This window comes from Aotus nancymaae, unplaced genomic scaffold, assembly GCF_030222135.1.
Source record: "Aotus nancymaae isolate 86718 unplaced genomic scaffold, 86718_ANA_hifiasm-v0.15.2.pri h1tg000029l, whole genome shotgun sequence".
NCBI lineage: Eukaryota > Metazoa > Chordata > Mammalia > Primates > Aotidae > Aotus > Aotus nancymaae.
In genome coordinates, this window is record NW_026988442.1 from 32,332,948 (window position 1) to 32,346,991 (window position 14,044).

Genomic DNA, 14,044 nt, shown 5'->3' on the forward strand with positions numbered 1-14,044 from the left:
TTACAGGCACAAGATCGAGGGGGCATTTTCAACCTTGTCTGGAAAGGTCTTCATAAACCTGTTGGAGAATAATAAGATAGTCGCGAAATCTCCCATTCTAACACCATTTGCGATTATTTTAAAATCATTATATTTGCTGAGCTTACATAATTTTTCAACTATCAACAGAAGATTTTATTTGCATACCCCATAATCCTGCTGTGTGATCCTCTACAAATAAAAATGTTACAGCAAAAACACAGTGGCTATCAAAAATATAATGGCTGTGCATCCAAATTACTTCTGAGCACTCAAAAATGATTTATTTATATGGTTATATGCCAATATATCCAAGTGTCTTGGTAAACTTTACCATCTAGATGTCAAGAGTCAAATCTTAGTCTCCCTATGAGCCAACATTCTTCCCTGTAGAGATCTGACTTTAATAGGCTAGGAAATTCAATCCAAATTTCCTAAAAGATGAATTTAGCAACTATCTCATTACAGGAATATTAGAAAGATATTCCTTAAACCTGAAAATTATTAACTTGGGATCCTAGGCATTTATAAAGAATTATGACTCCTGGCAATTAAAAAAAAGCAGTAGATGGCACGAAAGACACCATTTGGCTTTCCTGTGTCCACTGCTCACAGTGCATAAAAGTGTAGGTTAAATCACTGTTCAGTTCGGCATGGGAAGCATTTAGTCTGTGTGGGGAAACTGGAATGGAATATGGAGCCTGATATTGTCGTTTCATCTCTTCTTCTTCTCTTGCAGGCTACGCCCAGGAGGAACAGCTGAAAGAAGAGGAGGAAATAAAAGAAGAAGAGGAGGAAGAGGACAGTGGTTCAGTAGCTCAACTGCAGGGTGGCAATGACACAGGGACAGACGAGGAGCTAGAAACCGGCCTGGAGCAGAAAGGCTGCTTCAGCTACCAGAACTCTCCAGGAAGTCATTTGTCCAATCAGGATGCCGAGAACGAGTCTCTGCTGAGCGACGCCAGCGATCAGGTGTCGGACATCAAGAGCGTCTGCGGCCGAGATGCCTCGGACAAGAAGAGCAACACTCACGTCAAGCTTCCGAACGAAACACACAACTGCATGGACAAAATGACTGCGGTCTACGCCAACATCCTGTCTGATTCCTATTGGTCGGGCCTGGGCCTTGGCTTCAAGCTGTCCAATAGCGAGAGGCGGCACTGTGACACCCGGAATGGCAGCAACAAGAGCGATTTTGATTGGCACCAAGACGCTCTGTCCAAAAGCCTGCAGCAGAACTTGCCGGCCAGGTCCGTCTCGAAACCCAGCCTGTTCAGCTCGGTGCAGCTGTACCGGCAGAGCAGCAAGATGTGTGGGACTGTGTTCACGGGAGCCAGCCGATTCCGATGCCGGCAGTGCAGCGCCGCCTACGACACCCTCGTGGAGCTGACCGTGCACATGAACGAAATGGGCCACTATCAAGATGACAACCGCAAGAAGGACAAGCTCAGACCCACGAGCTATTCAAAGCCCCGGAAGAGGGCTTTCCAGGATATGGACAAGGAGGATGCTCAAAAGGTTCTGAAGTGTATGTTTTGTGGCGACTCCTTCGATTCCCTCCAAGATTTGAGTGTCCACATGATTAAAACAAAACATTACCAAAAAGTGCCTTTGAAGGAGCCAGTCCCAACCATTTCCTCGAAAATGGTTACCCCGGCGAAGAAGCGCGTTTTCGATGTCAATCGGCCATGTTCCCCCGATTCAACCACGGGATCTTTTGCAGATTCCTTTTCTTCTCAGAAGAACGCCAACTTGCAATTGTCCTCCAACAACCGCTATGGCTACCAAAATGGAGCCAGCTACACCTGGCAGTTTGAGGCCTGCAAGTCCCAGATCTTAAAGTGCATGGAGTGTGGGAGCTCCCATGACACCTTGCAGCAGCTCACCACCCACATGATGGTCACAGGTCACTTTCTCAAGGTCACCAGCTCTGCCTCCAAGAAAGGGAAGCAGCTGGTGTTAGACCCACTGGCTGTGGAGAAAATGCAGTCATTGTCCGAGGCCCCAAACAGTGATTCTCTGGCTCCCAAGCCATCCAGTAACTCAGCAGCAGACTGTACAGCCTCTACCACTGAGTTAAAGAAAGAGAGTAAAAAAGAAAGGCCAGAGGAAACCAGCAGGGATGAGAAAGTCGTGAAAAGCGAGGACTATGAAGATCCTCTACAAAAACCTTTAGACCCTACAATCAAATATCAATATCTAAGGGAGGAAGACTTGGAAGATGGCTCAAAGGGTGGAGGGGACATTTTGAAATCTTTGGAAAATACTGTCACCACAGCCATCAACAAAGCCCAAAACGGGGCCCCCAGCTGGAGTGCCTACCCCAGCATCCACGCAGCCTATCAGCTGTCTGAGGGCACTAAGCCACCTTTGCCTATGGGATCCCAGGTACTACAGATCCGGCCTAATCTCACCAACAAGCTGAGGCCCATTGCACCAAAGTGGAAAGTGATGCCACTCATTTCTGTGCCCACAAACCTGGCCCCTTACACTCAAGTCAAGAAGGAGTCAGAAGACAAAGATGAAGTCATGAAGGAGTGTGGGAAAGAAAGTCCCCATGAAGAGGCCTCATCTTTCAGCCACAGTGAGGGCGATTCTTTCCGTAAAAGCGAAACGCCCCCAGAAGCCAGAAAGACCGAGCTGGGTGCCCTGAAAGAGGAGGACAAACTGATGAAAGAGGGCAGAGAGAAGGAGAAGCCCCAGCCGCTGGAGCCCACTTCTGCTCTGAGCAACGGGTGCGCCCTTGCCAACCACGCCCCGGCCCTGCCATGCATCAACCCGCTCAGCGCCCTGCAGTCCGTCCTGAACAATCACCTGGGCAAAGCCACGGAGCCCTTACGCTCACCTTCCTGCTCCAGCCCAAGTTCAAGCACAATTTCCATGTTCCACAAGTCGAATCTCAGTGTCATGGACAAGCCGGTCTTGAGTCCCGCCTCCTCAAGGCCAGCCAGCGTGTCCAGGCGCTACCTGTTTGAGAACAACGATCAGCCCATTGACCTGACCAAGTCCAAAAGCAAGAAAGCCGAGTCCTCGCAAGCACAATCCTGTATGTCCCCACCTCAGAAGCATGCTCTGTCTGACATCGCAGACATGGTCAAAGTCCTCCCCAAAGCCACCACCCCAAAGCCCGCCGCTTCCTCCAGGGTCCCGCCCATGAAGCTGGAAATTGATGTCAGGCGCTTTGAAGATGTCTCCAGTGAAGTCTCGACTTTGCATAAAAGAAAAGGCCGGCAGTCCAACTGGAATCCTCAGCATCTTCTAATTTTACAAGCTCAGTTTGCCTCGAGCCTCTTCCAGACATCAGAGGGCAAATACCTGCTGTCCGATCTGGGCCCTCAAGAGCGTATGCAAATCTCAAAGTTTACGGGACTCTCAATGACCACTATCAGTCACTGGCTGGCCAATGTCAAGTACCAGCTTAGGAAAACGGGCGGGACAAAATTTCTGAAAAACATGGACAAAGGCCACCCCATCTTTTATTGCAGTGACTGTGCCTCCCAGTTCAGAACCCCTTCTACCTACATCAGTCACTTAGAATCTCACCTGGGTTTCCAAATGAAGGACATGACCCGCTTGTCAGTGGACCAGCAAAGCAAAGTGGAGCAAGAGATCTCCCGGGTGTCGTCGGCTCAGAGGTCTCCAGAAACAATAGCTGGTGAAGAGGACACAGACTCTAAATTCAAGTGTAAGTTGTGCTGTCGGACATTTGTGAGCAAACATGCAGTAAAACTCCACCTAAGCAAAACGCACAGCAAGTCACCCGAACACCATTCACAGTTTGTAACAGACGTGGATGAAGAATAGCTCTGCAGGTATGAGTTTGCTCCGAGGCATTGCGACTAGCCTTGTGAGGAGCTTCTTATAGGGAGATGGGTCTGCTTAGAGGCAGCTAGCGTCTCCCAGTGCCAAGCAGGATAGTAACTTGCTGGAGTAAGATTTATTTTTATGAAAGACCAGAATGTGAAAAATAAGTCCTAATCATTCTCTCAAGTCCTCCAGTTTAGAGCTGGGAACTAGAATAAAATGGGTTTAGAGAGATGAAGTTCACAGATGACTACTGCATTTTCTAGGCTTTCATCATCCATAATCCTGAGTTACCCAAGCAAGCTCCAGTGTCCAGCCAAGGCTACCTTTCATTTTAATTATTAGATACTAACTGTCACCATTCCATTTCACCACCCCACCTTTCCATAGCAATGCCAATGACTTATAAAGTAATAAAAAGGTGAGCAATGGAAGAAACATTGGAGCTTTGCTACAAGTAGTTACTATCCAGAGATTTCTTAATCAGCTCATGAATAGCTTAAACTTGTCTTTATGATTGTTATTTGTAATAACTGTTTTTTTGCAGCTCACTTTTAGCAATTGCCACCTTCCATTCTCTTCCCCTTGGTTATTGTCTACATTAAGTTTCCTATGAATGAGCATGCGCCCTTAACAGGATGGTTGAAAAATATTCTTCTTTGTGGAACATTGAGATGAAAAGAGAAGAAGCTTATTTTCTTCTCTCATCTTTTAGTTTTCTTGTGAATAGACCAATATTGGAGTCTACCTTTAGCAAAGATGAGGAAATGCATGCCCTTGAGGTTTTATTTCTCATAAAGAAACAAATGGCTTTCTGCACACTTATTGTTCATGTGCATGGAGTCCCACACCTTCAAGATAATTTGCGTCATGTATCATAGAAGTTTTATGCCTTATATTGTCGCCCATGCCCAGAGTATTTGTGTCATTTTTAGGAAACAGGGCACAGGTCAAATGCCTTAGCAGATTAGTCTCACCAGCCATTTTCAAATGTTGAGTATAAGCAAGGTTGGGTCTTAACAAATCTCTTTCATTTGCCTTTTTGTGTTTTCTCTGCTTCTTTTTCTCTCCCTTCCAGCATGATGCTTCCACACAGTAAGGGCCCTCCTATGTGTTCAGGTGGTCCTCCGCCTTGGGCCATCCCAAGACGGGAACCCAGCCTGAACTAAACCTTCTGTGCTGAGCAGTACAGTTTATGTCATGCTGTTACAGATTTGCTCCCAATTCATTGGCTCTTAATTAATTCACAACAAAATATGAAAACCTAATAACAATCGCTCACCACCTCCTGTTGTCAGAGCATTGGTTTATAAATAGAAGACTTTCAGAACAAGCTAGAGAGGTAGGACACGAGGAGAGTTCTAGGTAGAGAGGGATATTTACATGGCATGGCTTTGGGCTCGCCTCAGATCAGGTAGAGAGATTTACTGAGTGTGAAGATGGCCAAGATGAAATAAAAAGTTAAAATATCTTAGCCTGGGACTTTCCCCTGAGTGAGGAGATCTATGCTTCTGTTGGAGAGGAGTCATCCTATAATTCTAATTGCTATCTGGCCCCAAATGAAGACCATCTTTTTGGTTTGCATGTTTTTATCATGATGATTAAATGTGCTATTGGCAGATTCTTCTCTTTCTCTCCAAGCATGATTTGTTCAGTTCACAGTATAGAAAGAAAAGCCGAAATGCAACCATTGAAATCACACCTGAGCTTGGGGCTCAACAACATCCTATTTATTTGTTATGTAACATTTTTATAACTTGCCATTATGTTTTCCTGATTTTTTTTTTTTTTTTAAGTGGGCATACACAGAATACCTAGAGAGAAGAAAGATATTTCAAATCCAACAGTGGTGGGTTGAAACTATGGTGAAGAAGACAAATAAGTAATATTCATTTGTGGTATAATAAAGACCACTTTTCCACCTGTTAGGTTTGTAATCTTTTTTAAAAAATTAATATAATTGCCAAAACACTGTGGTATGGAAATAGGGAGAGGGAAGGAAAAGAAAGCTTGATCCATCATCAGTCAGAATCTGAAATGTATAATACCTGTTCTAGGGATTCAAAGGTAAACCGATAATTTGGAAAAACATATAGAGAAGGTACTTAAAAATCTGTTAAATGCATAGATAACATAGCTATTTTGGCCCCTCTCTGCATTTGTACAGGATGAGCATATCTAATTTGGACCTTGAAAGTGCTGTCTTAGTGTTTTTATTGTACAAAACCAAAGCTCCATCCTTACAAGCACCATTAGGCTGTGGTTCTGAGAGGATTGCAGAAAAACAGATTTGAATGTTTGCGACTCGTTCAAAGCCATTGTCTTGTATGTATGCTTTGTGTACGGAAAAGAAGGTGCAGGTACTGGCTGTGTTTGTGTTCATCTTAAAAATACTCCTATCTGCCTGAATGTTTCCCCCATCTGTACAGAGGTCGATTCTTGATGCCTTGGCCACCTTAGAAAAAAATGCCTCTACTCCCAGGATCCTCTTTTAGGACAACATTTATGCAGTGCCTGTATTGATGCATGTAAGGTTTTTAAATGGTCATGAGATGACATCACTGTTATCTGGAACTCTAATCTTAGTTGTAATGTATGATAGCACAAATTGTGCAAAATGACATAATGTTTTAGAAAGTATGATCAAGATTTTGTGGAAAATTTGAGAGCTCTAACAGATCTCTGTTTTCTGACAGACATAACTTTTGATCTGAATTTTTTTTCCTCTATCCACTATAACTTAAATCCTGCAAAATGCTCTGCCAAATATTAAATGCAACTTTTCATTAAAAATTCATTAGAAAATATTAAGTGTGCATCTCTATTTTAGGACATAAGTAATCTAAAACAATTTCAATGTGTATTTGTATATATCTTTAAAAGTCACGTGCTCTTGACTAGTAGAATTAAACAGAGAACAAATCAATGAGTCTGAAATGCATAAAGGCTTGAAATTATAGTCATTACTGTGTAATATAGTGTACAAGTTTAACAGCACACCTAGCCTTGAAATTGTTGGCAGGGAAGTATTCTAGTCCAATGAGCTGCCACTTTTGTTGTGGGCGGCTTGATAAAAACACATGTTCAGGGTGAAAAGCGTGTAACGTTGCCAGAAAAAATACGGAATGGACGTCCAGTTAAATTTATATTTCAGATAAATGACAAATACGGTTCGAGTGTAAGTCTGGCCCAAATATTGCATGGACCATACTTACATTTTAAAAGTATTCATTGTTTATCAGAATTCAGATTTAACTGGCCATCCTGTATTTTTATTAGCTAAATCTGGCAATCCTAACAGCATAGATTATATGGCAATCTGGGAAGAATCAGACAGGCTGGACAAATTAATGTCTATTAATGGCATCAACCATTCCTTCCTCCATTAAATAAATATTCCTTCCTTTCATCTTCTCTTCCTTCATTTCTTCCCTCTTTCCTTCCTCTTTCCCTTCTTTCCTTCCTTCCTTTTTTCTTCTTTCCTCTCTTTTCTTCCTTCCCTGCATTCCTTTCATCCTTCGACAAATATTTGTTGTGCTTTTACTATTCACCAGACTCCATCATATTTAAACAATGGAAATGTAATAGTGAACCAGCAGTTCTACCAATTATAATAGCAAAATGTGCCAGGCCTTGCAGCTAGCACTTTGCAAACATTATTTTACTTTATTCTCACAAACAGCCCTATGAGGTAGAGGTTAATTCACTCATGATAGGGAGGAGGAAACAGAGGCAGAGAGATTCTGCCTGAATTTCCCAATATCCTACAATCTCTGAGCCTCACTCATTCGTTATGACATATCTAGAAAGCCATCGTTCCACAGCTAGCATGTGCTAATTCCCAGGGAGTAAACCATAACCAGGACAAGAGTCTGCCTTTGAGACTAGCCACAGACACATAGATGAAAAATTCTAGGGGAAATGTTGAAAGATGCACAGAGGAGGTGGCTCTGCCTGGTTCCGGGTGAAGCCAGGAGGAGGAAGAGTGGTCTCAGAGGCAGTGTTCAGGAAAGAATGCTGTGTTTAAACCCCATCTCACCCACTTACGTGAAGACATGCCCCACTTCTACATATACATGATGTGGACATAAAGTCCCTCCATAGGAAGGTTGTGAGAATTAAATGTATGTAATTATTTTCCATAAAGCCTGGCACATAGTAGGTTTACAAGAAAAGCAAGCTCTAGACAGAGCTGCTGGAGCCTCTTACCATGTACTGTAGCCTCACCTGCAGCGTAGAGAACTCACAGCAGCTTCTCAACTTTAACTAATTAATAACCCCGCCAAAACCTCAACCTGCTATTTGATTCAGATAACAATGGCAGTGAAACTACTGTTGACTAGCCTCTTTTTATAAGCCAGTCATGATTATTCATAGTATCTTCATTCTGCAGAGAGGTAAACCAAAGCTCAAAGAATTTCATGATTTGTCCAAAAACACAGAACTAAGCCTGGAGGTAGGATTGGAACCCAGGACTGTCTAATGCTCATCAACTTTCTTCTGCTTCTTGGTTTCCTCCTCCTTGCCTGTTGATTTCTAGGCAATACTTCTGGCCAGATGTACCTCCAACAACCCAGAGAAAAAGCTATAAAATGTGGCCTAGGAGTTGAGGGAAGAAAGGGCACTCTCCTGGGCCTCTTGGAGGCTCCGGCTTTCAACCAAACATTGCAACTCAGGGGCCCAGGACTGACCTGCAGGGTGAAGTAGAACATACTTGTTCACTTTCTTTTAATACTCTTGTTCAGTCAGGTAATTATACATTTGCCGTACGGTGTCTAACCAAGAAATGTCCCACATTCCAGTGAAAATATATGTATGTAAGATTAAAAAAGAAAATCCTCATTCTGACCCTCAGGAATTCATTTTAGGGAAACAAAATGAAAACTGGGAAAACAGGGTCAAGTACGAGACTCTAGCATCTCTCAAGCAGCAAGGAACCAATGCATCGTCTTCCTTCACGTTTGCGTTTCTTCAGAAGGATCTGGCTTGACTCCCTGTATGCATCTCAGCCTCCATTACACCTTCCCCCCTCATTTGGACTTTTGAATGCTCAATTCTGACATGTATAATTTGGTGCTTTAATATAGAGTAACATTATTTTTCATTTACTCCAATCTGCCATCAGTATCATCTTTTCATTTAACCAGATGCAATTCTTTTTTCTTTCCCTAAATTGAAAATCCATGAGCGACAGGGAGTGCAATGTTTTAATTAGCTCATATTTTTTATATGGATTTATGTCTTTAAAATACATTTGTGTAATTCTTCAGCTAAATTAAAAACGTCTTTCTGCGAAAGTGAGGAGGGGAAAATAAAGAGCTAAATTGTGTCATTAGCTTAGGTGGTTGCAGATGAGGAGCAGAATCTAGTGAAGGGACACACAATTGCAGGAACTGCTTCCTGTGAGGATTTTGAACTTGCCCTTCCTGTAAAGAAGTCTTTCTCCATAAAGACCTCTCAAAAATGGCTCAGGGAGGAATTTTTTTAAAGGCCTCTTGTAAGTAAACAAGCAGTTACCTTCACTGAGCTAATTTGAAACCCAACCTGCCGCCAAACAAACAGAGAAAAAGAAGTCATAATGATAAACAGTTTTCCCTGCATTTCTCTTTGTCTTTTTTTTTAAACTATCAAGTTTAAAGCTTTCCACGATGCTTTTTTCTACTTTATAGGAGACAAGTGACATTCCGTGGTAAATGGGAGAAAAAGCCATGCAGAACTGAAATCTCTCTAATGCATTGACACTAACTTGCCCTCTATTGTTGGAAATGAGCAGGCGCTCATGATTGTTCATCAAACGGCTCCTAATGCAGTTAAAGCATTCAGCTATAATTTCTCCTTGCATTTATAATTACTGTCATAGACTGCACACCTCGGTGAGCAGATTAAAGCTATAAACTATTTAGCCTCGGCTCTAAGACGAGGAACTTGATTTGTCTGGCAGGAGTTATTTGTTAGGGAGCTTGACACTTCACATAAAAATGACTCAACTTGATGAAGAACAATGCAGTTTTAGCAATGCGGGGATTTTAAATCAGTCATGATGCCACGCCCTGCAAGAGTCGCAGGGCAGTTTGTTAAATGATATGTAGGCCAGCGAGATAAGGGAGTGTGTTAAGGGTACCAAAATAGAAGAGGATTTGGTGTGCAGTCGCTTTCTTTCCTGACTCTCTTCTGGAAGATCAGGAGTTTGTTGAAAATCAGTGCATGTCATGTTCTCCTATTAAATCCAGTGTAAATGTTACGTGAGGCTCACCTGGAGGGAAAAGGTATGCCAGCAGCCACAGGCGCATGTCACATTTGGGGGTTTTACAGAACTCTGTGTGGCCTTTGAGAACAATCACCTCCAAAAGCCCAAGAAGCCAGGAGTGTATGGAAAATGGTTGTATGGTTTGGTTTTTTTTTTCCTGGAATATGTTCATGTATTTCTTTGTGTATTTATTTGTTTGTTTACTTGCAGGAAACACAGAATATATTTAGGTACAGAAGGTGTTTCCGTGGGGCTGATTTGGTATCTGTGAAAATAAACAAGAAATAGATACTTTCCAACTCAGACATCTTCTAATTGTTGAGACCCAGTGACCAAGAGCTTTTTCTTAATGAATTTTGGGCAAGTTGGACTTGCATGGAATCATCTCCCACCTATTCACACATCATAGCCATAAATAAACACAAATTTACCTTAAAACTGGCATTCAGCATCAAGACTCTGTTGAATGTTTATTTGCAGCAAACAGTGGATACCAGTGCCCAAATATTCAGGATCATGAATACAAGTGCTCCCAGGGCTGGGCAGTGACCTGGAGGACCCTGGCATGCCAGGCAGGGGCAGTTACAGGGAAGCAAGGAGGCCTTGCACAGCTCCAGTGCTTTCCAAAGAAACAGCAAATCCAGATCTTTGTTTGAGTCTCCCAGTGTTTTAGTTGAGGGTTTTTTATGGATGCGTTTTGGTTTGGGTTTTACTTTGTTTTGTTGTTTTTGTTCTGAACACCCTTCAAGTAAAACAAAGTATATCAGAGACTACATTTAACTCCTAGACTACTAGTTTGCAGCTTCTGGATCTGGTGGCAGGTCAGAGGGAGACACTGGCCCTGTTTCTTGGTGTCCTTTGTCCCGTCTCCCCCAAGGTAACCCCACTAGGGCTTTGGGCTCTTACACGAATGCCACTTTTCCCCCATCTCAGAGGATACTGGGCTGTTCTTTGGGAAACTCTACTTCCTTCTTCTTATGAGTTCATCAAGTTGCTGCTACTCAGAGGAGGGGAACAGACTGGGCTCCCCTGGAGGGGAGCCAATCATTCGGGCTTACCCAGGACTTGGCCAGGAGGGTTCCAGGGATTTGAGACTGAGAACAGAAAAATCCCATACAAACTAAGATGAGTTGGTCACCCTGCTCTCCTGATGTACTCTGATTTCTTTTCAGATCATATAAATCTTTTGACTTTTACTGATATGTCTATTGCCTTAGGACACAATACTCATGGCTGGCATAGTTTGTGAAATGGTGTGTGTTCTCTAATCCCTATGATATTTAGTCAATGCTGTTACCCAGCATGTTTTACCTATGGCGTTTGTCTAAGTCTCACAGCAAAACTGCAAAGTAAATATTATACTCATTTTAGAGATGAGAAAGCTGAGGCTCAGAGAAGGTGTTTCAGATGCCCAAGACCCACAGCAGCAGGTAGCGGAGCTGAGACTCCGGGCCAGAGCCGTCAGAATCGCAGCACAGGGCTCCTTACACAGCACTGGCCACCAGTGCTCAACTTCAGTGGATATGGAACAGACAGTATTTCAAAGTATGGTGCCTTTAAAATGCATGGTCTTTTTTTTTTTTTTTTTTTACTTTAGGTGCATACTATATCTGGCATTTCTCCCCATGTTATCCTTTCCCACCCCTCCTCCCTCCCCACCCCCTGTTGTCTCTCCCCTACCCCCCAACTGCCCACAGTGTGTGGTGCGCCTCTCCCTGAGTCCACGTGTTCTTAACGAGATGATTTTTAAACGTGTGTAACTGTGCCTTAGCTATAGTTGCTACAAAGACTGGAATGTTCTTGCATGCCAAAACCCCTGGCCCAAAGGATGGATGTCCAGAATGAGCAAGTGGGCACATTCCCCCGTTTCTAAAGTTTCACCAACTTTAGCCTAAATATATGTTCTTACAAGCTACTCAGCACTCGTGCCAGTAGGCAAAGGACTATGGCTGAAGAAGATTTTGTTCAATGGAGTTAGCCTTCAAGTTATTGTTCTTTGATATGTGTAGAGGATGCTCTACAGGGAGCACTTACTGAGGTTAGGAGCTGACGTTCCTGTCAGGGAGACGGACAGACAAAAAGTGTCATAGTGAAGGAAAACAAGGTAGTATGGAGGGCCAGAGGGCACCATGGCCTGCGGGTTTACAGGGAGCTCAGGGAAGGCCTCACTGAGAGAGGCTATTTATGCTGAGACCAGCCAAGCAGCACAAAGAGCACTTGCTCTTCTCCAAACACCGAAGGCGAGAGCAGGCCTGGTAGATCTGCAGATGTATCGGGGTTTCAGGGGAGCCCAGCTCAGGCAGCACGGGGAGGGCATTGAAAATGAAAGCTGGAGAAAGATACCAAGGCCAGAGGGTTCAGGGGTGGGGGAGAAATAAGGCCCAGAGAGTTTCAGTAACTTACCCCAGGCCACACAGCTAACAGACTTCACACATCCAAAGAGAGTCCCAGTAAGAACGTTCGAATGCATTGAGCAAGACAGGGCACACTTAGGGCACTTGGAAGACTCTAAATTTCAGATTTTCACTGCCACAAAGGCTTAGACAAGGGAGAGACTGCCAGCATGAGAGAGGCTTGAGGGGTGTTGGAGGTGACCAGGGACAGGGTGGGGGAGCGGCAAGTCATGGCAGGGACGTTAGGAAGGAGGAAAGGAGGTCTGGTGGCTGCCGGGTACAGTAGAGGGGAAGCTGCTGTTCCTTTCCTCCCCCAGCCCCGCAGCTTAACGGGCTCCATGGGGGCTCAGCCCACCTCTGTGAGCCGGTCTTTCTTTTTCTGTTGTATAATAGGCGCCATGGCAGTAAATGCCGCCTCCCCGGCTCCCTCCCTCGGGGAAGCCCCACGGCTTGATTATTCCTGAGAATTGGTGACGTTCTGTGGCTGCTCCTTGTGGGGGAGGCACAAGTCTGGCCCACCTGGTGATTTTTGTTCACTTCTTGCTGTCACTTTTGAAAGAGAGGAAGGTTTTACATACACATAAGTCATTAATTCTGTTCTTTCTTACTCTAAACGTCCCACACATCAGCAGAAAACCAGAAAGACTTCCTCAGGACAGAGAGGCACAGGAGAGCAATCTAAGAGAAATGTGTTTTCCCTTCCTCCCTCCCTCCCTCCTTTCTTCCCTCCCTGCTTTTCTTTTTACCAATATTTATCAGACACTTCTTACAGGCACTGAGAATATAACAGAAAATACAAGCTCCCTGCCCTTGGGAAGCTTAGAGTCTGACCCTCCACTTTAGACTGAGGCTCGAGAGAAGATATTTGGCCACAGCTACACCAATCTTACCTGCAATGGGATAAGATTGAAGCAGTTAGACTTACTGGGGTTTATGGGAATGCCAAGGAGGAACACCTAACCCAGGATGGGGATCAAGGGTGGAGGAGGACACAGAGAGCCCAGGAGGGCTTGCTGCCTGGGTACCAAGATGAGCACAAGGAAGTCAGAAGAGAGATGAAGGACAGACACAGCGTGAAAACAGAAAAGGAAATCTGGAAACAAGAGGAAGTTCAATGTGTGTGCTCTGCCCCATGCCCAGAAATTGTTTTCTCGTTTTCAGTAATTAGACATAAATAACTGTACACTCAAGTCCATGCACTGGATCACTTTCTAGTTCAAGGCAACAGAGTTTGTTCTCTCAATACAGCCTATGCACTCTCACCTCAAATAAGAAACCATTTACCCTGGATTTTCTGAAATACCAAAAATAATTCTCATTGCCCCATCATCACTACTAGTGAAAATGATACGGCTATAATAATAGTTAATTGTATCTTTCATAAATCCAAAAACTTTGTGTGCATGAACTTTTCCTCAAGCCCTCTACAAGGCTCTAGGATAAACTGGAATCACAAACAATGACACTTCCTGGCCTCATGGAGTTCCTAGTCTAGCAGGGGAGGGCAATTGATGACTTTTTTTTTTTTTTTTGAGACAGAGTCTCACTCTGTCACCCAGGCTGAAGTGCAGTGGCGCCATCT

At 43.8% G+C, this 14,044-nt stretch overlaps 1 protein-coding gene across 3 annotated transcripts in view; it reads left to right on the forward strand.

The window, feature by feature from the left end:
- The window catches only part of TSHZ2 (teashirt zinc finger homeobox 2), a 507,062-nt gene that overhangs the window by 278,072 nt on the left and 214,946 nt on the right, over window positions 1–14,044 (forward strand). For 2 of the 3 annotated variants that reach the window (XM_012467470.3, XM_064382536.1), the window contains exon 2: window positions 758–3,703. In XM_012467470.3, coding sequence (XP_012322893.2) covers window positions 758–3,703 — 2,946 coding nt within the window. Of the gene's footprint in view, window positions 1–757; window positions 3,831–14,044 lie in introns of all 3 variants that reach the window. The other variant, XM_012467469.3, reaches the window with a different exon arrangement.